Here is a 21,247-nt window from a genome sequence, read left to right on the forward strand (position 1 = left end):
CTAGTGGTGACCTCCTTGTCCCTAGAGGTATGCAAGCAGAAGCAAGTGACCACATGCTTCTGGAATGAGTGACTGTTAGGGGTGTTGTCCAGGGGTTGGGTTGGGCTGAGATGAGAAAAGCCTTGAATTCTGATAATCTGGAGGTCTTTGACAAAATCTGATCTGATTATCATTGGCATCCTTTGAAATTGGCCACTTTCTGTAAAAGCCCACAAGGCTGATGTGCTTCCTGCTTTTTTACATCCAGTTGTTTGATCCCTGGACTCCTCAGATACCATATTAATGGAGACTTTTAGTTTTGGATGAGCTTAATCCATGCCTATCATTTTAACCTGCCACAATTAGTATTGAACAAATGAGTGAATGAATGAATGAACCCAGGCTTTGCTACTTATTAGCAGTACTACTAGGGACAATTAATCATAGTGAATACTTGTTGTGTGCCATTGAGTTGGAATCGACCCATAGCTGACCCTCCAGCAGGTTTTCAGTCACACGGGAGGACATTCCCCATCCTTCTCCCATGGAGCAGCTTGTGGATTTAATAAACTGCTTGCTATTGGTATTACAGCATGGCTTCTTGCCACTAGGCCAGCAGAGCTCTCTAGCGAATAGTAGTAGTCGTTGTTGTTGTTGTTGTTGTGTACCATTGAGTCGGAACCAACCCATAGCTGACCCTCCAGCGGGTTTTCAGAGGCAATGAATCGCACAAGAGGAGATTACCCATCCTTCTCTCGCGGAGCAGCTAGTGGATTCAAACTGTGTGCCGTTGAGATTGCAGCGCAGCTTTTTGCCACTAGGCCACCATAGTGATAGGGAGGAGACTCATGGGAGCCTTAATGAAGGGAAGAAGTTCCATATAGGAGACTGCTTGTGAGGAGAATAGGAGTTCCATGAGAATAAGAAGCCTTGGTAATGAGATTTGGGAACAAGCAGAGGCCTCAGCGAAGGGCTGAGCTTCAAGGCCTCAGGTGTTTGGTGTCCTCTCAGGAAGCCTGAGGAAAATATCTATGGGGTCCCTTTCAACCCTCAACCCCAAGTGTCCTGGCCAGGTCAGGCACTGCCATAGCTGCAGTGGTCCTAAAGTCAGTGGACCTGAAGTAAGCTTTAGTGGCTTCCCTGGACCTCAGTCTCTGTCATCTCTGCCCCTCATAAAACCTGAGTCACTGCTGGGGACACAGGGCAGAGTCAAAGGTCTGTGTTCCACCAGCTTCTCAGGAGAGTGAAGACAGACGGAGGTGGGGGAGGGGGAACCCCTTCTCTAGGATCTTGGGGTCAGTGGATCCGTTCTGGTCCTGGGTGGGCTCTCTGAGGGCTGCCTTGTGGAAAGGAGGTGCAGACCTGAAAATAGTAGGGCCCTGAGACTGGGGATGATCAGGCAGGCCTTTCTAGAGCCCTTGGGGTCTGAAAATAGAATTCTCCAGGTCAGTGCAGCTGGAAGGGATGCCTAAAATGAGGAGATGGGAAAGCAGCCCCTCCAGGAGTGCTGTGGCATTCTTCAAAAACAAATTCTAATTCCAGAGAGTCTAGTTTATCAGGTAAAAACATTAAGAAATTTAGTATTAAGTACTTGGACTTTAGGACTAGGGTTCAAGTCCTCACTCTGCTACTGCCTAATTCTGGACACATTATTTACTATATCTGAGCCTTTCCGCCCCTTATCTGTAGAATGGAATTGTTTCTAGCTTATTAGTAATTTATTCTTTATGTTGTATCAAATTCATAGGCTTCTGGATTCAATAGGACAATCATTATAAAGCTTAGAGAAAAGATTTCACACAGAGTAAACCCACCAAGCCGACCAGCAACCCTGTAGGACTGCTCCACAGGGTTTCCGAAGCTGGAAGTCGGCCACATCTTTCTCCTGCAGTGTGGAGCAGTTATGGGTTCAAAACACTGGATGCTTTACTTCCTGTGCCACTAGGGCTCCTTCAAATAAAGCAGATCCTCAATAAGTGATTGCTATTGTCGGTATTGCTATTAACATAGAAATGTTCACTCATAGACCCATTGCTACTGAGTTGGAATCACCTCCGAGCTGACCCTCCTCCAGAGGGTTTTCGGGAGACTATAAACCACACAGAAGGTTGTCCATCTTCCTTCCTCAGAGCTGCTGGTGAAAAGCATGGCCTTTGAGTTAGCAGTGCAACTCCCTACAGCCACCAGAGCTCCCTTATTAACATAGAGAAACTCACAGGGTTTTTCCCCCCTGCTCTTTTCTTGCTTCCAGGCTTAGGCCTTAGCTTAGTCCTTTAAACAACCCTGTGAAGAGATGGGTGGATGAGGGGCCCTGATGAAGCAGTTCAGAGTTGAGACTGTTATGCCCATTTTACAGAAGAGAAAACAAAGACTCAAAAGTCATATGACTTGTTCAAGGTAGCCCAGGCAAGGCTGACCTCGATAAGAGTAAGCTATACTGTGAGGAGCTACCTTCACCATTCCTAGGCCCTCATCTTTCTTCTTCTTGGCATCACCCCGCAGGGAACTGGCTCACAGTGAAACAAGGACACCTCAAGACAGGTTACTGGGGCCCAGCATGGAGGAGGCAGGTGGGCCCCAGGCCCGGGCCGAAGCCCGAGTGGTGAGTGCCACACTGATGTGGCGACAGCGGCCTCCTGCCCAGGAAGAGAGCAGACACCGTTTTCACAAGATGTCTCTGGTGTCAGGGTCACAGATGGAAGCCCCTCGGGAGGAGATGTTGGAGTACAACCACCAACGGGAAGAAGTCAATGGCTTCACCACGCGGGAAGAGGAGACCATGACCTACCAGGGGCCCCGGGACGGGGCTGGCGTGAAGAGCTTTCAGAGCCATGGTCCCATCTTTTCCAAGAAGTACACCCCACCCCCCAAGGAAAAGAGGCCAGTGGGGAGGCCGAAGGAGGCTGTGGACCAGGGTGACGGCAGCCCTCAGCCTCCCAGGATGGAGCCCCCAGGCTTAGGCACCATGGCCAGGACCGAGCTCTTGGTGCCCCTGCCTGGGCCCCGGGAGCCAAGCCCTCACCCATGTATGGGACTCCCCAGCGAGGGGCCCTGGATCCAAGAGGAACGGCGGGTGACACGGACTGTGAGGACCACCACAGTGGTGGCAGGGCAGGTGGAGCGCAGGGTGAAAAGCTCTGTGGCCATGAATCCGGTGCTGCCGGCTGAGGCCCTATCCAGGGGGCGCAATACGGTCCGCAAGATCCGGACAGTGGTGGTGAATCCCCAGGCTGAGGGTTCACCCAGCCGCAGCCAGGCCCTGGAGTTGCTAACAAGCCTTGTGCCTACAGAGCGCAGCCCGCCTGCCAGTCGGCTTCCCAGGCCGACAGTCGCTGTGCCCAGGAGCCCAGGGCTGGGTGGCACAGGAGGGGCAGTCCTGGGGCGACTGCCTGAGACTGAAGCATCAGAGCCAAAGGACAGATCGAACCTGGGCCCTGTGGGCGTCCCAGAGGGAGCTCACCTACCTCAATACCAACTTGTTCCTGCAGCCCACCCCGACCAAGACCAGAGCAGAGCTCTGGAGTCCAGGACCCATGAGGGCTTCAGGGTGCAGGAAGCCTCCAGTCCCCTTCAACTCTCTCCCCAGACTCCTCAGGACCCAGTACCAAGGCCATTCTGTCCCAGAATTGAGATCCATCCCCCTCCCTTGGACCCAGTGCAATCCCCAAAGCAGCCTGTGGTGCCCACTCACCTCAGGACCCAGCATCATCTCAAGTCCATGGTGCCTCCTGACTTGCCCTCTTTAAAGAAGGATTTGCTCCCAGATACCCCATCTGCCCCCGTGGTCCCTGAGCAAATTCTTACTTCATTCTCTGTAAATAGGAAGACTGCTTCCAGCTCAGGATGCCTTCCAGTTCCATCCTCCCCAAGTAATAGGGTTATTCAGGACTCTGAAGATACTTCTGTTTTCTCTTTTACCCCGAAAGACCTTGCACGGGGCCCCAGTGCTTATACTGACCCACCTCTCATCCAGAAAGAGGCCAAGCCCAGCCCTGATGCACTTACTGCCTCCCCCACAAAATCAACCATGGTTGTCCAGGACCCAGAGGCCAGTCCAAGCTCAGCCTCCACTCAAAAAGAGGCTGTCCAGAGTGCTGAAGGCCGCTTAGCCTCTTTTCTCACCAAGAAAGAGATTGTCCAAGATCTCCCTGATCCTGCTTCTGTACCCCCTAAACAGGCAAAGACTATGTTGGACCCTGCAGCCAGCCCCCTCTCCTCTCCCACCCAAAATGAGGCAGAAGACTCTGCTGCTTCTGCTGCCCTGTTGTCTACAGAGGAAGTGGCTGTCCAAGGTCCTGCTGTCCTCCCTACCTCACCCTCTGCAGTAGACAAGGTATCCCCCAGCCCAGAAGGCCCCCAATCACCTGTGCCATTGGGAGCAGAGGACAACCTGCCGTCCCAGCTTGTTCCCAATTCCAGCAAGGACAAGATGCCATCAGAGCCATCAAGGGACGAGGATGAGATGGCCTTGACAGCAGATCTGGAGATTTTCTTGGATACCCTACGGAGCATGGAGCCCCCTGAGATCCTTCGCACACATCGGCTGCCACGAGCCCCACGCTCTTCCTATCTGGCCATGTACGCCACACTGCCTGCTATCGAGGAGGACCAGCCTGGGCCGTGGGTGCTGGGACCCAGGCCCCATGAGGTGCCTGCTCTGGAGAAGGAGGAGAAGGAGGGGAAAGAAGAGGAGGAAGAGGAAGAACTAGAGAACCCCTACCTGAGCGATGATGAGAAGCTTCAGCACCGGCAGGAGAAGGCAAAGTCTGGCCCATCTTGGGACCCCCACCCTGCCAAGCCTCCTCAGGACTTCTGCTCCCCTCTGGAAATGATGAAAAAGCATGTAGCAGGCACCAAAGGCTCCCACTCAGAGCTGGGGCTGGATGGGCAGCTGGGCAGCAGGCTCACTTCCCGTCTTGGAGGTAGCCTTCTGTTTGGTGGTCTGATGTTAACCACCAAGGAGACACCCACCCTGGAGCCACTGGGCACAAAGCTCTCCGCCCTGCCGCCTCACAGGGCGCCAGGACTAAAGAAGGTGCTGGGACAGTTGCCCCTGCTCTGCAGTGAAAAGCCAGCGCCAGAGAGGCCATCCCGAGCCCAGCGTCCGGAGGGGTGGGTGAGTGAGGTCTGGGAGGGCAAAGGAGGGTCCTCACTTGGGTCAGGACTTTGGGTGAGAAGAACTGTATTGAGAGTTAGTGTCTCCAGAGGCTAGACATCTAGTTCAGTACACAATCTACTTCTCTCTGAACCTTAATCTCCCTTTCTGAACAGCCGGATCCTAAAGGGCCTGGTGACTCTGAAGCTGGAGAGCGGAGTGATGGGCACCCAGCCCCTGGGATAGGGTTGATGAGACCCCAATTAATGAGAATTTGGAACAAGTGTGACAGCCTCTGTGGGTCAATCTCTTGGAGTGCAGGAGAATAGGGGAGGATATGGGATCCCAGAAATGATAAGACTTCTTATCACTCCCCTTCCTCTCAGAGCCCAGCATTGAAGATCCAGGGCAAGCTGAACACCAGACCTGGAAAGGTAGGGGGAGTGGGGATGAGGGCAGGAGGTGGGGATGGGGCAGGAAGTCGAGGAAAGGTCCTATGGACACCCTCTATGCCTTTTCCAGATTATTCTCTTCTCAGAGCCCAGCTGTCAAGGCAGGAGCAAAGAGGTTTGGGAAGATACTGCTGACACCTCAGACTGGGGCCTCGTGGCCTCCGTAAGGGTGGTGCGAGGCAGGTGAGTGGGGTGCTGGTTGTGAACCTGGGAAGTTGGGGGACTGAGAACTGTCCAGATCAACCCCATTAGCTGCCTTATGGCTACATCCTTCTCACCCAGTGACTCTGGGATCTCTGTGCTCACAGCTGGGTGCTATATGAAGAGCCAGAGTTCCGGGGCCAGAAGCTGGTCCTGCTAGAAGGAGATGTGGAACTCCAAGGCCCAGGAATAGTGTGGAGTCCCCAAGGCATCGGCTCCCTGAGGAAGGCTGTCCAGGTTAGTGGAGTGAGAATGGGCATGGGAGACCCAAAACTGACATCTGCCTGCCCTGGGCCCGCCCTCTGAAAAATATAAGCCAGTTAGAGGGACAGTATACTCCAGTTTGAGAAAAAAAGACAACCTTAGTTGTCTAAAATTAGAGTTTCTAGGGCTTAATTATGAATAGACTCATAGATTTCTGACCTTAGAGCCAACTAGGGAAGAATGGGATTCTGGGAGTGTACAGAGGCTGGCTTGAAGAGGTAAGGGCCAGGCAGAGGCCAAGCCCCAGCTTGGGAAAGCACCCTGAGGAAATGCAGGTTGGTGCTGGAAGACTAGGTGAAAGAGGACTCTTAACTAGGGCAGTGGTGCAGCAAGGAAAAGTTTTCAAAGCTTCTGAGAGACTCAGATGTTTGTGGATCATTTATTGGGAGATTTTCCCCTTGGAATTGCCTGCCACCCAGGACCCAGGCTTTCAAGGCTCCGTGAGACCCGAGGATGCAATGGGGAATTTGTTCATTCATTTGTTCACAGATGCTCACTCTGATGTCTGCTGTATGTCAGGCACTGTGCCCAGCCATGGGCGGATAGGGGAAATCTACCCTCTGCCCTGCATGTCTTATAGTTAAGCCAGGTTATGAGGCTGGGTTTGAAACAGGAAGCTGTATAACCAGATTGGGGATTTAGAAACATTTCTCTGACTGGCAGTTGCAACCTGGAGCCCAGGAAAGAATATGACTTCCAGACTAGGGAACACTGCTGAGTTTTGAGTTGGGGAGAGTATAGTTTGAATAGGCATAGCCAACTCTATAAGTTTATATTTGTAAAACGATCAAGGGGGAGGGGAGGGGGGAGGGAACTATGGCTTTTCAACCCAAATTCATAAACTATAGAAATTACTCAAACTCATTGCTATCAGGTTGAAACTGATGTATAGCTGACCCTTCATTGTTTTTTGTTTTGTTTTGGGATTTTTCCGTGTACCGTCAAATCAGATCCAACTGTCACAGAGGGAGATTGTCCCTCCTTCTCCAGTGTAGCATCTGGTGGATTTGAACCATGTGCCTTTGGGACTGCAGTGCAGCTTCTTGCCACTAGGCCACCAGGTCCCTCTTCATTGGACTTTGGAGGCTGTAAATGGCACAGGAGGAGGCTGTCCATCCCTCTCGCACTGAGCCGCTGGCAGATTTAAACCGCCATAGAGGTTCAGCCTTTGGATTAACAGTGTAACTCCTTACAGACTATGCCACCAGAGTTCTTGGCAGAAATTAAATTTGTCAAAAACCCGTCTTGGCACTACAGAGACCCAGAAGGCAGAGCCCATCAAACATTTCAGATTTTTTAAAGGAAAAAACAAGTTATCCTAAATCCAGAGCTGTTATAATCATGGTGGGAGATGACAAGCGAGGATGAATCTTAACTAGGGCATTGGCCCAGTTGGGCAAAGGAGTAAACAGAAGTTTTCAAAGCTTCTCAGAAACACCCAGATGTTTGTGGATAATTTATTGTGAGCCTCTCGCCATAAATTCCTCTTTGTGTGGGAGGTAACAAGGGACAAGAGAGAAAACAAGGCTTTGAAGTCTGATGGATCTGGATTAATTTGATTCTCTTAGTAATTATTTAGGTTCCTACTGTGTGCCAGGCATGTGGACGGCAATAGTAAACAAAAGCTGCAACGTTTATTTTTAATTTTGCTACTTATGCGAGCTGAGTGTCTTAAGGAAGATGGCTTGACTTTTTTGAGCTCACTTTCCTCATCTGAGTAGAATACTTACAGCCACAAGGAACGTGGAATAAATGACACCAGGAAGTATCTTACATTTAGTTAATGTTTCATAAGCATCTCATGAACTCAACTCATTGCCATTAAGTTGGAATCAGAGGCTATAAATCACACAGGAGGAGATTGTCCATCTTTATTCCTTGGTGCACTTGGATTCAAACTGCTTGACTCTGGCGTAGCAGAGCAACTCCATATCCACTAGGCCACCAAAGCTCCATTTGAGGAGTGAGTGGAAAATGGTCTTAATGTAGAAGAACATCCAGAACGCAGAGAGCCTGCTGCTTTCTGGGATGAGATGAAGGTGGAAGTCAGTCTGGGCACAAGCAGAAGTGTATAAGGAAGGACAAAGTTGATCTCAGCATCTGTCAGTCTTATAGGTCTCTCCACCAGCTTGAAAGGCAGAGTATCCAGAGGCAGGGCCTGCTGGGCCTGAAACCTTACTGAGATCTCCCACCTCATCCGGGAGAGATGGCTGCAAAGGTTTCTAGAAGCCCCCTGGAGTCCTGGATGGACACACTTGGGGAAGCAGGTGTGGGGTAGGTGGTTCCCCAAAAGGGGTTGTTTAACACTTCAGTTTCTTTCCTCAGCACTACAGCACCCCAGAGATCAGCCTGTTCTCTGAGGAGGACCTCAAGGGAGAGCAACTAAAGCTAACCCAGGCCTTGGAGGACCCCCAGAGTTTGGGGACACCCCTGCAGGTGGCATCTATTACTGTCTCCGCAGGACTGTAAGTCTAGGATCCTTTCATTTAATACTCACTGTGCTAGTTACTGGGGACAGAGTTTTACTGTTGCTCAGTGCTCAGTCTACTGATGGGGACAAATAAAGGTACAGCAGCAATTCAAAGTGTCAGGCTGCCAGGTCAGGGGTTGGGAGTGGGGACACATGACTGCAGAAGCTTGGAAAAACACTAAACCAGCCATGGTGGTGCTGGTGGTGGTGGTCACAGAGGTCTTCCTGGAGAAAAGGGTGTCTCCACATGAGGTACATGAGCTGGGATGATCTGGGGTGGCCCAGAGAAAAATCTAAATTCTCTGAGGAATTTAACCTAAAATTAAATTTAAATCTAAATGAGGGCAGAGGGCTTATCTTTTAGGGTCTGGCATGACATAGTTGCCCCCTAAGTATTTGCTAATTGAGTGAACATGGAAAAGACTGTATCCATCTTGCAGAAGAAGCAGCTCATTCAAAGGCCCAGAGGTGAGACTTTGAAAGCTCAGACGGACCAGTGTAAGGGACAAGTGGTGTGATGTGAGAACAAAGTCAGGGAGAGGTTAGATCAACAGGTCTTTGTGTTGCTGGGCTTTGTTGTGAGGGTAATGGGGAAATAAGAGGTTTTACTCCCTCTGTTGGGGGTTTTAAGCAGATACATGCTAGAAAAAAACTTGCTTTCTCTTGAGTAAGATTCAGGGAAGGGGCTGGGTCAGCACTGTAGAGATCAAGGTCCTCCAGATGCCCCTAGATAGAGGTCTCCCTGAATCTTCTCCCTCACAATCCTCCCTCTCATTCCTCATTGTGTTCCTTGGGGTCTGGGATGCAGTGGCTTTTTTGCTATCTCACAGGTGGCTGCTGTACTCCAAACCCTTCTTTGAGGATACTCCCTGTATCCTGGAGCCTGGAAATTACCACAACTTGGAGGCCTGTGGCATCTCTGACCCAGTTGTGGGCTCCCTGAAGCCTGTGACATTGGTAAGGGGCAGGGCACATCCATACTTTGATGAAATCTGTGGGAAGAAGCAAGGCCTGGGGGGGATGCTATATGGGGAGATGGGGAGGTATAGAAGAGATAGGCTTAGATTAAAGGATTAGGGGAGAGGCAGGACATGGAATGCTAATTTTCAAGGGTCTCTGGATCAAGGATATTCTGGGTCCCTAGCCCATCTGTTTTCTCCACCTCTGGGCTCATGTCTCAGTTCTGTTTCCTCCGCAGGGTTGCCCCAGCGTGGAAAGGCCAGGGGAGCCCAAGGTAAGTGCGTCCGGGTCAGAGAGGGTATGTGGTAAGGGTTTGGCTGCTGTGACTGGGACTGGAAGGCTTTGGGGTCAGATGCTGGGTCTGGGAGGATGGAGTCTGATGGGTTCAATAGAACTGATTTTTTGATGTGTCACCTCAAAGGTCAGAGTGGATAGGATTGAGGAAGGCCTGGGGATCAGTGAAGAGTTGGGGCTCTCGGTTGGCTGTATGTTTGGACGTAGGCCATTCCCCACCAACCTGACCCCTCCATTCTCAAAGGCTGTGGTGTATGAGGCCCCAGATTTCCAGGGCCGGAGCTGGGAAGTGAGCCGGGACATCTACAACTTGCAGCAGCCTGAGGACAGCCAGAGCCCCAACCTGGCCTCTGTTGGGTCCCTGCGGGTCCTTGGGGGCTGGTAAGAACTCATCATCCTTTCTTCTACCTCATTCCCCATACCTGGAAGTAGGGTCAGCTGTCTTATTCATAAACTTACTTCCTCAGCTGGGTGGGCTACGAGAAGGAGGGCTTCCGAGGCCACCAGTACCTGCTGGAGGAGGGGGAGTACGCCGACTGGTCACACTGGGGAGGCTACGATGAGGTGCTGACATCTCTGCGGGTCATCCGAACGGTAAGCAAAAGCAATTGGCCTGTGGCCACAACCAAGATTTCCTTCTGTACCATTACAAGGGTCAACTTGTGTCCCTCATCTCGTTCTCCAGTGCACCTGGAAATGATCCCTGAGGTCTAGCCTTTCTCTCTGCTACTCTTGCCCAGGCAGCACGGATGTCTCATCCCAAACTCCCCGGGTGGGCTGCCTCTCTGGGAGTCTTGGTTTTGTCCTTGGGCGGGAGCGTTTGACTCCAACTAATGCCTGATTGCCCCTGGGGTCCAGGATTTCGGGGACCCGGCCTTGGTGCTGTTTGAGGCCATGGATTTCGAGGGGCCTGGAGTGGAAGTGAGCGAGGCGTTGTCAGACGTGGAGCTAGCAGGCCACGGGCCGAGCACTCAGGCCATTAACGTGCTCAGCGGCGTGTAAGTGGGGCGTGTGTCACTGGAGCAGGGCGGGACGGAGGTGGTCCCAGGGAAGGCGCCGGCTCCGCCTCCGCTGACGTTTCCCCGCCCCTCCTGCAGCTGGGTGGCCTATCAGGAGGTGGGCTTCTCTGGCGAGCAGTACGTGCTGGAGAAGGGCGTGTATCGCAACTGCGACGACTGGGGCTTGGGCAACAGCGCCCTCGCCTCGCTACAGCCGGTCCTGCAGGTGTGTGTGCAGCCTCGGCGGGCGGGGCCGCTGCGAGGGGCGTGTCTTGGAGTGAAGGACACGCCCCCGCTGGGGGAGGAGGAATCTGGAGGGAGGGGACCCGGAGCCCTGGAGGGGGCGGAGCCTCGAGGAGAGGGCGGAGCTAGTGCCGGAGAAGGCGAGGCCCCTAAAGGGTATGAATCGTGGAGAACCCGAGGTGTTGAAACTAGGGGCTGGTTGGTACTCCTCTCAAATTACTAAGTTTTGGTTCCTCTCTTCAGGTCGGGGAGCACAATCTGCACTTTGTATCAAAGGTGAGGAGATTCTGTAGGATACTGGTAGGGGCATACACCTCCCCCCCTCTGATATTAAACCTTTCCTCTTCACCATTCTCTTTCCCCCAACGTTCACATTTCCCCTTTGTGCCCCCAGATTCAGCTTTTCTCCAGCCCCAATTTCCTTGGCGACCACATCTCCTTCGAGGATGACCAGGCCTCTTTGCCCCTCTCCTTCCAGCCCCAGTCCTGCCGGGTCCACGGTGGCAGGTAAGTGAGGGGGCGAACCTTGGAGATACAGATCCGGGCACACCTCCTTTGGAGTACTTAGTTTGGGAATCTGGTAGTTTGGGAATCTGGTCTGCAGAAGAAAGGTCTTTTTTTTTTCCCATTAAAAGATTATTTCTTGCCGTAGCCGCCTTGAGACTGTCTTTTCTTTCCTGAGCCATTCAATCTTGTTGTTATTGTTGTTAAGTGCTGTCGAGTCCATTCAGTCTTAAAAACCATAAAATTTTAATGGACAATAGAAAAGATGCATACCTTGATAAATTATAATCTCAATCTTGTTTCATCTGTCCTCTGCTTTGTGTATATGTATCTTGTTTTAAGTTACAGACCCCTCATAAAATTTCTTCAGTAAATGCTTCAATATGTACTACTAGCATGAAAATATTTTCCTCCTACATAGGCACGATTCACTATCACATTCCTGCAAACAGTGCTGCAGTAACTATCCCTGTACTGTGTGTGTCATTTCGTGTTTTTTAAGAGCACTTAAGATCTTAAAAACAAAACAAAACAAACCTCATTGCTGACCATCCAGTAAGTTTTTGGAAGCTGTAAATTGCACAGGAGATTGTCCATCTTTCTTTCCTGAAACCATTGGTTAATTTAAACTACTAGAGAGCTATTGTGTTTGGTTTATCAGTGCATCTTCCTGCAGCACAAACCACTAGAGATCCCGGTCCTTAAACTAGATGCCTGGGAACTGAGATTACTGAGTGATTTGCACATGAAGTTTTGTTTAATATTGACAATCCCCATCCGTGGGGGTGGTAGGATTTCATTTAAATCTTTCTTAAATCTGACCTTAGTCCCTGCTGGTCCAATACCTATTTCTCTCTGACCTCTCTTGAACTAAGGGCAGAGGGTGCACTATCAAGTCCACATGTGCTCTTCTGTACCTCAGGGAGCCCTGAGCAGGATGGGAATGGGATAAGCTCACATATCCACTCACCTTCTCTTCTTTTCCCCTTCCTCAGCTGGATCCTGTTTGATGAGAAGAACTTTGAAGGTGACCAGCACATTCTCTCTGAGGGCGAATTCCCCACTCTAACAGCCATGGGCTGCCTGGCTTCCACAGTGCTGGGCTCTCTACAGAAGGTACCTCTGGTGAGTAAACTTGTCCGCTAGAGGATAACCCTAGAGACAGGGGGAGCTGCTGGGCAAGACCTGAGCACAGAACCCCTTCTTATTGCAAAGCTTTCTGGTGTAACTGTTCCCCAATCACCCAGATCTCCTTTGACTCTGGGGCTTCAAAGTTGGTTCAGTATACTAAATACTTACTAACTGCTGTTGAGATAAGTCCTAAAGTCCTATGTTGTATGCTGTAGAGTTGATTCCTACCATAATAACCCTGGACAGTAGAATAGACCTGCCTCAAGCATTTCTTGGGCTTTAGTCTTTACAGAGGGAGTTCTGGTGAATTAGTGGTAAGGATTTGTGCTGCCAGCCCAAATGCACCTGGTTCGAATCCACTAGTGGCTACGCAAAAGAAAGATGGGCAATCTCTTCTCATGTGATTTATAGCCTCTGAAAACCTACTGGATGGTCATCTATGAGCTGATTCTAAATCTATGGTATATAACACCGCCAACACCACAGTCTGTACAGGGGCTGATCACCAGGTCTAGTGGAGGCTCGTATGTTTTATCTATTAACCTTTTGGTTAACAATCAAATGATTAGTCATCAGTGCTTTTTGGTCCTGAAATAGAGACCACATAAGAAATTAGATATCACCCAACCTTCAAGGAACCCATGACCACATGGCCAATAAGGAAGAGTGTTGTGTCTAAATATAGAAATGCTCAGGGACAGGAGAGACTGCTTTTTATGGAAGTTAGCACTGTTGTGATTATGGTTCTTTTGGGGAAGGAGAGATGGCTTAGCTGGAGGAGTGATGGGTTGTCGCTATAGTAATCCAGAATACATGGTGGTTTCCTGGACCAGGCAAGAGATGGAAAGAACTCTCATGGCCATATTAAAGGGATAGAGTTTGAAGGACTTGGTGACTGATTGGACAGACCAGAGCACTGGCCTCTACTCAGGACAGCTGACATTTCCTGACCCTTGCTCCACGCTGGGCAGGGTTTAAAGGGCTTCCCTTGTACCAGGGTCTTCGCTGCATCTCTGTGAAACATGTTGCTGTTAATATCTCTCTTTTACAGATGTGTAAGCTGTAAAACAGAGAGCTTATGCAACTTGTTTAATGTATCCAACTGGTAACAGACAGAGCCAGGTTCTCGCCCATGCGGCCAGCACCAGAGTCCAAACTCTTTACAACTACTACACATTGGACTCTCAGACAGATAGACATGATTTTGAAGCCCGCCTTTGGGCTATTTATCTTCTCCAGCCTCAAATTCTCTCTGTTAAATGGAAGTAATAATAGCATCTATCTTTTAGAGTCAATGAGAAGTTCCAGTGAGAGTAGGTAAAGCACTTGAATAAGTGAGAAGTGCTTTTATTACCAGTATTATTATTATTATGAGTTGTTGTTATGGTGGGGACAAAAAGGAAACATCTAGAATGAACCCTAAGTTTTCACTTGGGACTATTGATCTTTAGAGGTGCCATCACCAGGGAAAAGTTGAGGGGCAATGAGAATCTCCATTACAAGCCGCTTCTCAGAATCCTGGGAATGGTGGGGTCAGTAGAGCTCAGGAGAAGAGTCAGCCTGAAATATGACTGATTCTGGAACCAGGCCTCATGTGGCCCCATGCCTCCTCTCTCCCCGGTCCCCAGCACTTTTCAGAGCCCTCCATTTTCCTGTATGGACTGGAGTGTTTTGAAGGAAAGGAGATTGAGCTCAATGGTGAGGTGCGGAGCTTGCAAGCTGAGGGCTTCAACAACCATGTGCTGTCTGTGCGGATCAAGGGGGGCATGTAAGTGGGTTGTGGGAAGCCCGAGGGGTGTGGGGGGCTGACGGGAGTGATGAGTGAGACTCCAAGTCTGTCTTGGTCTCTTCCCTCTCTCCCCTCATGCTCACTCTCCCTCCAACCAGGGAAGAGAGAGCAGCATAGACTGAGAGTCACTGTCTTTTAGAGATCGGGGTCCCATCCTCCAGGACATTGCTGGCCTTCCAGGACCCTGGTTGGCCTTGCATACCCCAAACTTCCTTCCAGGACCTAACTTTAGGCAGCAGAGTCCCCACAGGGAAGAGAAGGCAGGAAGGCTCGGATGTCGGTGTTTTCTCCTCCACTTACCTGTCATTTTCTCCCTGTGCCTCTTTTGCTTGCTGGGCCCAGCTGGGTGCTGTGTGAGCATAGTGACTTCAGAGGCCGCCAGTGGCTGGTGGGCAGCTGTGAGATCACCAACTGGCTGACCTATAGCGGCACCCAGAGGGTGGGCTCCCTCTACCCCATCAAGCAAGTGAGTAGTGTGTCTGGGTGTGATCGATCTGATTCCCAAACTCAGGATTTATGTAGCAGTGTGCCAGGATTCTGCAGAGAAATGGGTTCTATTTGTGTGCACACATGCACGCACTGCTTCTTTGCGTGTATGTGTGTATTAATTTTTTTCAATTTCTCTGTAGAGTCCTGACTGATACACCAGTGTGCTTGGTTGAATGCTCACTCACTTGCTCTCTCTCTGTATGTATATATATATATATATATGGGGAAGGGTGAAATTAAAAATAGGCTCGCAAAATTATAGGGACTTGAAAGTTTGAAATCTATAGGTCAGCAATCTGGAAACTCAGGTAACATGGTGGATTTCTATGTTCCAGTCTTGAGGCAGAATTCCTTCTCTTCTGGAAACTTCAGTTTTTGCTCATAAAGCCTTCAACTGATTGGATAAGGCCCACCCACATTATTGAGGGGAATTACCATTACTCGGAATCAACCAATAATATAAGTTAATCTCATCCACAAATTCCCATCACAGCAATTTCTAGACTACTATTTGACAACACACTGGGAATACATCCTAGAGAAAGTGGCACAAAATTAACCACCATAAACATTGTTATAATTTTCCCCACATAATTTTTTTCTAAATTAACTCATTTAAAAAAAAATCTCTGAAGTAACACTGTCCATTAAATTATAAGTTTGATGTACAGGTATAATTTTTCTTTAGTATTACTTTAAGTTATAATATTGTTAAATTCTTAAAAATAGCTTCAAAATCACCAAGTACTCCATCAGAGAAAGATAGACAAAACCCTCCTGTACGATTTACAAGCTCTAAAATCAACTGGAGGGACAGCGGTGTGTCAGTTCCGACTTGATGGCAATGAGCTTGAGTTTTTGATATTATATCCTAAGGCCTCACTCAACACCTAGCTGTTCAGTAATTAGTGGATTTGATGAGGGGTGGGAAAGATTATCCATGTCAGTCTGAAAACCTATCTCATATATGAACCACATTCATATGTATGTCTGCATGTGTGTGAGTGTCTGAGGCTGTTTCTTGGCCTGTGATGCCATTTATGTCTGTGTGTCTTTCTGTGTGCTCTGCAAGTTCTCCTGTGAGTCTGGGTGTGTGCATGCATTCATGGGAGTGTGTTTGTGACTCTGTGTGCTTATATTTGTGATACTGGTGTGAATGTGTGTGTGTTTACATGGTGGTAGTAGCCATGTAATCCCTTTAATCACATACCCCACCATTACTACTTGAAGACATCTTGGAGATTATCTTCACCCCTTACATTTTACAGATGGGAAAATTAAGACCCAGAGAAGTGACAAAGATTTGCACTGCAACCATGGGCAAGTACTGTACCTCCATGGATCTCAGTCTCCTCATCTTTAAAACGATGATAGTGTATAACAAGGGATGGCTGTGAGGAGTGAAGATGAGTAGTGTATATAAAACCCTCAGAACCTTGCTTGAATGTGTTGCTACTCAACAAGCCTTAGCAATGATGAGTACCATTTCTGTTATGATCATCGTCACCCTCCTGACTCCAGGCTGATTTGTGGTAGAGCCAGGCCTGGTGTGTAGTTCAGTGGCCATCTCACAGTGACACACAGGGGTAAGCATGTCTTCCTGGGAGTGTGTAGGCACATCTGGGTTCCTCCACACACCCTTCTTTTTTAACAGTCGTGTCTGGCATGGAGTAAGGCTGTGCGCTTCATGTTCCTGTGCTTACGTCTGTTGTGAATAACTGCAGCCGCACGTATCATGAGTGTATCTGTCAGTGTGTCTGTTTGCATATGTCTATAGAGTGGCTCTGTAGACATGGAACTGTGTGTTTGTGCTGTGTATGTGTTTGCCAGTTTCTATATGTGAAAGAAAAGGTGATTTAAAAGTATGGATAGGAGGCGAGCTCTGGTGGCCTAGTGGCAAGAAGCTGCACTGCAATCCCAGAGGTGAGCTTTTCTAATCCACCAGATGCTCTGCTGGCAAAGGAGGGACAATCTCCTCCTGTCCCAGTCAGATCTGATATGACGGTACACACACACAAACACACACACACACACACAAATAATAAAAAAAATTAAAAAATAAAGTATGGATAGGATAGTTGAGGGACAGAAAGGACGGGTTAGGGGCTTGATTCCATGAGGTTCCGGAGAGGGACTCTGAAGTTTGGTTCTCCTTCCCACCAGCGCCGGGCTTATTTTCGCCTCTGGAATGCAGCCCTGGGGGGATTCCTGGCGGTTCCGGACCATGTGGAAGACATGAAGGCAGGCCGGGTGGTGGTATCTGACCCTAGAGCTGGAGGCAGCTGCGTCTGGTACTACGAGGATGGGCTACTGAAGAATCAGGTACCCCAGGCATTGAGGGGTACCCAGGCACTCACAAGACCAATTGGGGAGTCACTTGGGCAGTCAGCAACAGAACCTACCCCTGAGTCAGATAGAACATATGTCCAGACATTGGGACCTCTGGGAACAGAAGAATATGGGCTATGGGTGTGAGCAAGTTATATTCTTCTCTGGGCCTTAATCAACATCTGGAGACAAGAATGCTGACCCAGAAGCTTCGAATAGACCTCCGTGCTCTCACATCCTGTGACAAGACTTTCACCCTACAAATAAGGACAGATTCACACCACAGACATTTACTAAGCACCTGCTGTGTACTAGCCCCAGTCCTCGGGGCTGGGAAAATAGCAGAGAGAAGAAATAAAGAACAGCCCTCCTTCAGCCGATATGCTAGTGAGGAGAGATAGATGAGAAATAGCAAACATGAGTAAAACAGCATAGTAGCTTACATGATATAAAGAGTTAAAGAGGGAACAATGAATCAAGGAGGGAGATTTGGGAGTGTGGAACAGCTAACAGTTTTTAATGGCATGGTCAGGGAAGACTTCTTGAGGTGTCATTTGCAGGCATGAACATCTGAGAGGAGTGTTCCTGGCAGAACAGCCAGTTCAAAGGCCCTTAGGGTAAGAACACGCCTAACAGTCTTTTGAATTAAGTAAGGACACCTGAGTGGCTGAAGTGACATAGGTGAAGGAGAAAATAACAGGAGATGAGATCAGAACAACTCTAACTGGTGTGTAAGGCTTTGGAAGCATTTTGGTTTTTACTTGTAATGTGAAGACCACTTCCTGTGTGCCAGGCACTTACAGTAAGCCCTTTGCATAAATGCTTTGTGTAATCATTACAGAACCCTATAGGGCAGACCCTGTTATGCCCTGCATTTCACAAGTGAAAAAGCCAAAGCACAGAGAGGTTAATTGCTGAAAATTAAACAGCTGATGAGAGGGGCTGGGATTTGAGGCGTATCTGCTGCTTAAGCCTGTTCTTTGGGAGTTGGTCACAGAAGGCTTCCTGGAGAAGTTACTGTTTCTCCAGCCCTTTTGTGACTCCCAACTTAAACTTTCCCACTCACCAACCTCATCCCCGAGGAACACAAAAATCAGAAGGATAAAGTCTTGCTCAAGGTCACACAGTCCCTAAGGGCCAGGATTCAAATCTGGGTGTGTTGAAGATGACTGGGGTCAGGACTGGGAGTTCCTCTGGGAAGGAACAGTGCCTGATGACCACCTGGGCCCTCAGGTGGCCCCCACTATGAGTCTGCAGGTCATTGGGTCTCCCAGCAAAGGCTCCAAGGTGGTACTTTGGGCTGAGAGCCGCCTGCCCCGCCAGACATGGAGCATCAAGGAATCAGGCCACATCTACAGCCAGATGTTTGAAGATCGGATCCTGGATGTAAAGGGTAAAGTGATGGAAAGATCACCTGAGGGAGAGTTGAGGGCAGCAGGGACCCCAGCTGTCTCTAACCATCTCTTACCACCTTCCCACAGGAGGCCGGGGCTATGACCGGGACCACGTGGTGCTTTGGGAGCTGGCCAGGGACAGGCCCTCTCAGATCTGGACCATCCACGTGCTTTGACCCTCCCTACACCACCACTGCCACTGGGGCCCTGGAGGCTACCAAAGAGATGTTTTTACAGAGTTTTGTTGTCATGGTTGTTGTTGTAACATAGCTGTTTTCTAATATATTTCCAGATGCCTTTGTTTCTGTACCACCTTGATATTCGGGAGGTGGGAGTTGGCACCAGCACTCTGAGTGTGCTTCTCCCTGCCAGGCTTCGGTTCTAAGGCTCAGATGCAAGGCTCTCCCTGCCAGCAGAGGGAGCGCTTGGACCAGACTAACCGATGCATGCGGTCTTTTCTGCAATCACCCCAAATGCTGTTTTGAAAATCTTATTCTATACCAAGTCTTGCAGGAGTGAAAGGCTCTTTGAGCCTTTGTAACTTGAGCCGTTCAGGGTCTAGGTGGAGGGAAGGGTCCTCTGGGACCATCATTAATCCCAAACACAAAAGGTTTGGCAAAGCAAATGTAAAAATAAGAGAGGATGGCAGGTCTGGGTCTCACCCTGCAAGGTGATACTTAGGGAAAGATTCATCATCACTTGGACTTTGGAGTGGGAAATCTTCCTGCTGTTACCCTTCCAGCTGATGGAGCCATGAAGGGTGCTGCTGCAAATCCACTACTAGGGCCTTGCAATGTCCAAAAACTACACAAAGGACCCGCTCCAAGCACAACTTTATTGATCCACAGCTGCATGGCACTTTCTCCTCCATATCAAGATCTCCCTGTTTTAGCCATTGCCCCTAAGATGCTGCCTTATGGATTCACACAACCTCCTGATCTCTGTCATCAGCCCCTCCCATAGATTAGGCAGGGAGGGAGTCTTCTTGCTCATCATGGTAGCAGCTGCTTCAGGGACGAGAGGCGAGGCATGTCGCCTCAGCTGAGATGGAAGAGGCAGATGAGGGTACTGGTCAGGAAGAGGAAGACACTGCTAGTACCCAGGCCCGATGCATGGGCTGCGTTGTGGGCTTTGGGGGTGGTCTGGTTTAAGGCCCCTTCCGCTTGTACCTGCAAGAGAAGATGTGAGGGATGCTCAGGGGGACTTGAGTGCCATGCTTGTTTTTTAAAGACACACTCTGCCAGTAAAATGGCATTCTCTTTCACATGCAGCCACTACCTCTGCTACAAGGTCCTGGGACAGAGGTGGTCTCTGGCCCACTCCCACCCACAACAGAACTTTCATTTCATTGCTCTCTGGCCACTGGATCTTTTGTCATTGAAAAACACATGACGGCATGGGTCTCTGTGTTCTATGGAGACTCAGAACCTGAAGCTGTGCCCTTACTATAGGGCTGTAATCTCTTACCATAGGGGTGTAACCTATTACTATAGGGCTGTAACCTCTTACTGAGGGCTATAACCTCTAACTAAGGGCTGTAACCTCTTACTGAGGGCTATAACCTCTTACTGAGGGGCTGTAACCTCTTACTATAGGACTATAACCTCTTAGTGAGGGCTGTAACCTCTAAAAGCCTCAGTTTCCTTATTGTCTTCATAGGGGAAGAGTCCTTCACAGTTGTGAAGGTCACAGAAGATGATGGAGTGAAGTGATACTTGGTAAACAGCGGATGAGTGGGTAGATGGGGAAGTGGGTGGAGAAGATATAACGTCGTTGCTGAAAAATGGGCAGATGGTGATCAAGCTGTTCTAGATGTTTGATCAAACTGTTCTTGATGGAGAGTAAGCTGGTTTTGGCGATGATCAGGTTTCACTTGGTGCTTGAACAAGCTGGTCTTCTTCGAGAACTTGGTGACTTCTGTCTCTTGTTTTGATGAATACCCTCTACGGTGCCTCCCATAGCGATTAATTTTGAGATCCAGTTGTTTCTGGAGTGGGAGAGTTCTCTCTTCTTTGGAGAACTGGGCATTCCCCAAACACTCAAGACTGTTCCCTCCTGTGAGGTCGCTACCACCAACAGAACTAGAGCAACTCTGCTTGTCAGTTTCATGCCCCTCATCAGCAGACCTTTCCTGCAAGGGGTTGATGCCATCCCCATTTGGGACTATCTTCCTAATTATCTTACTTCCTTACTCCACAACATCCTTCGGGTGCTCCAGTGTGCCTTCCTCCCAGTAAGTGCTCCCCAACATACAAGTCTTTTGTTGGGGAGCAGCCCTATGCAGTCTGACTACAGCAGTAGGTCTGGAAGGGTAGGCAGCCAGGCTACCGAGTCCCTCGTTATCCTGCTGGGGTCTGCCTGCCCTTGCTCCCAAAGCAGAAGGCCTGGCCCTAGAAGCCCGCATTCCTTCTTGTCCCAAGAAAATCTGGGGAATTCTAGGTGGTGATGCCAAGGGAACTGAGGGGCCACTCTTACCTGAATCATGAGCAGAAAGCTGACAGTGAGTAGAATGAAGAGGAAGTCCTTCATTTCAAGAGGATCTTGGATTCTTTCTTGCCTGGTGGTGTTTGAAGATGCAGAGTGGGTTGTCTGTATGGCTCTTTTGGCTTGGCTGCTTTTGAAACAGGAAATGGAGGAGGCGGGGTGGTGGGAGAGG

General features: G+C 49.5%; 1 protein-coding gene across 1 annotated transcript; it reads left to right on the forward strand.

The window, feature by feature from the left end:
• The first annotated feature begins 2,536 nt into the window (after positions 1 to 2,536).
• LOC102849568 lies at positions 2,537 to 18,807 on the forward strand. Its single transcript, XM_006883488.1, has 19 exons — positions 2,537 to 5,095; positions 5,461 to 5,508; positions 5,597 to 5,709; positions 5,835 to 5,964; positions 8,317 to 8,456; positions 9,292 to 9,418; positions 9,660 to 9,695; positions 9,960 to 10,096; positions 10,183 to 10,309; positions 10,574 to 10,713; positions 10,813 to 10,939; positions 11,200 to 11,232; positions 11,351 to 11,463; positions 12,456 to 12,585; positions 14,220 to 14,359; positions 14,723 to 14,846; positions 17,033 to 17,191; positions 18,431 to 18,590; positions 18,679 to 18,807. Exons 1-19 carry the CDS (start codon positions 2,537 to 2,539, stop codon positions 18,765 to 18,767), a joined length of 4,632 nt encoding a protein of 1,543 aa, XP_006883550.1. The 3' UTR covers positions 18,768 to 18,807.
• The last annotated feature ends 2,440 nt before the right edge of the window (positions 18,808 to 21,247 follow it).

The sequence above is a fragment of the Elephantulus edwardii genome, unplaced genomic scaffold (genome assembly GCF_000299155.1).
Source record: "Elephantulus edwardii isolate Elephantulus edwardi_28Jun2011 unplaced genomic scaffold, EleEdw1.0 scaffold00028, whole genome shotgun sequence".
NCBI lineage: Eukaryota > Metazoa > Chordata > Mammalia > Macroscelidea > Macroscelididae > Elephantulus > Elephantulus edwardii.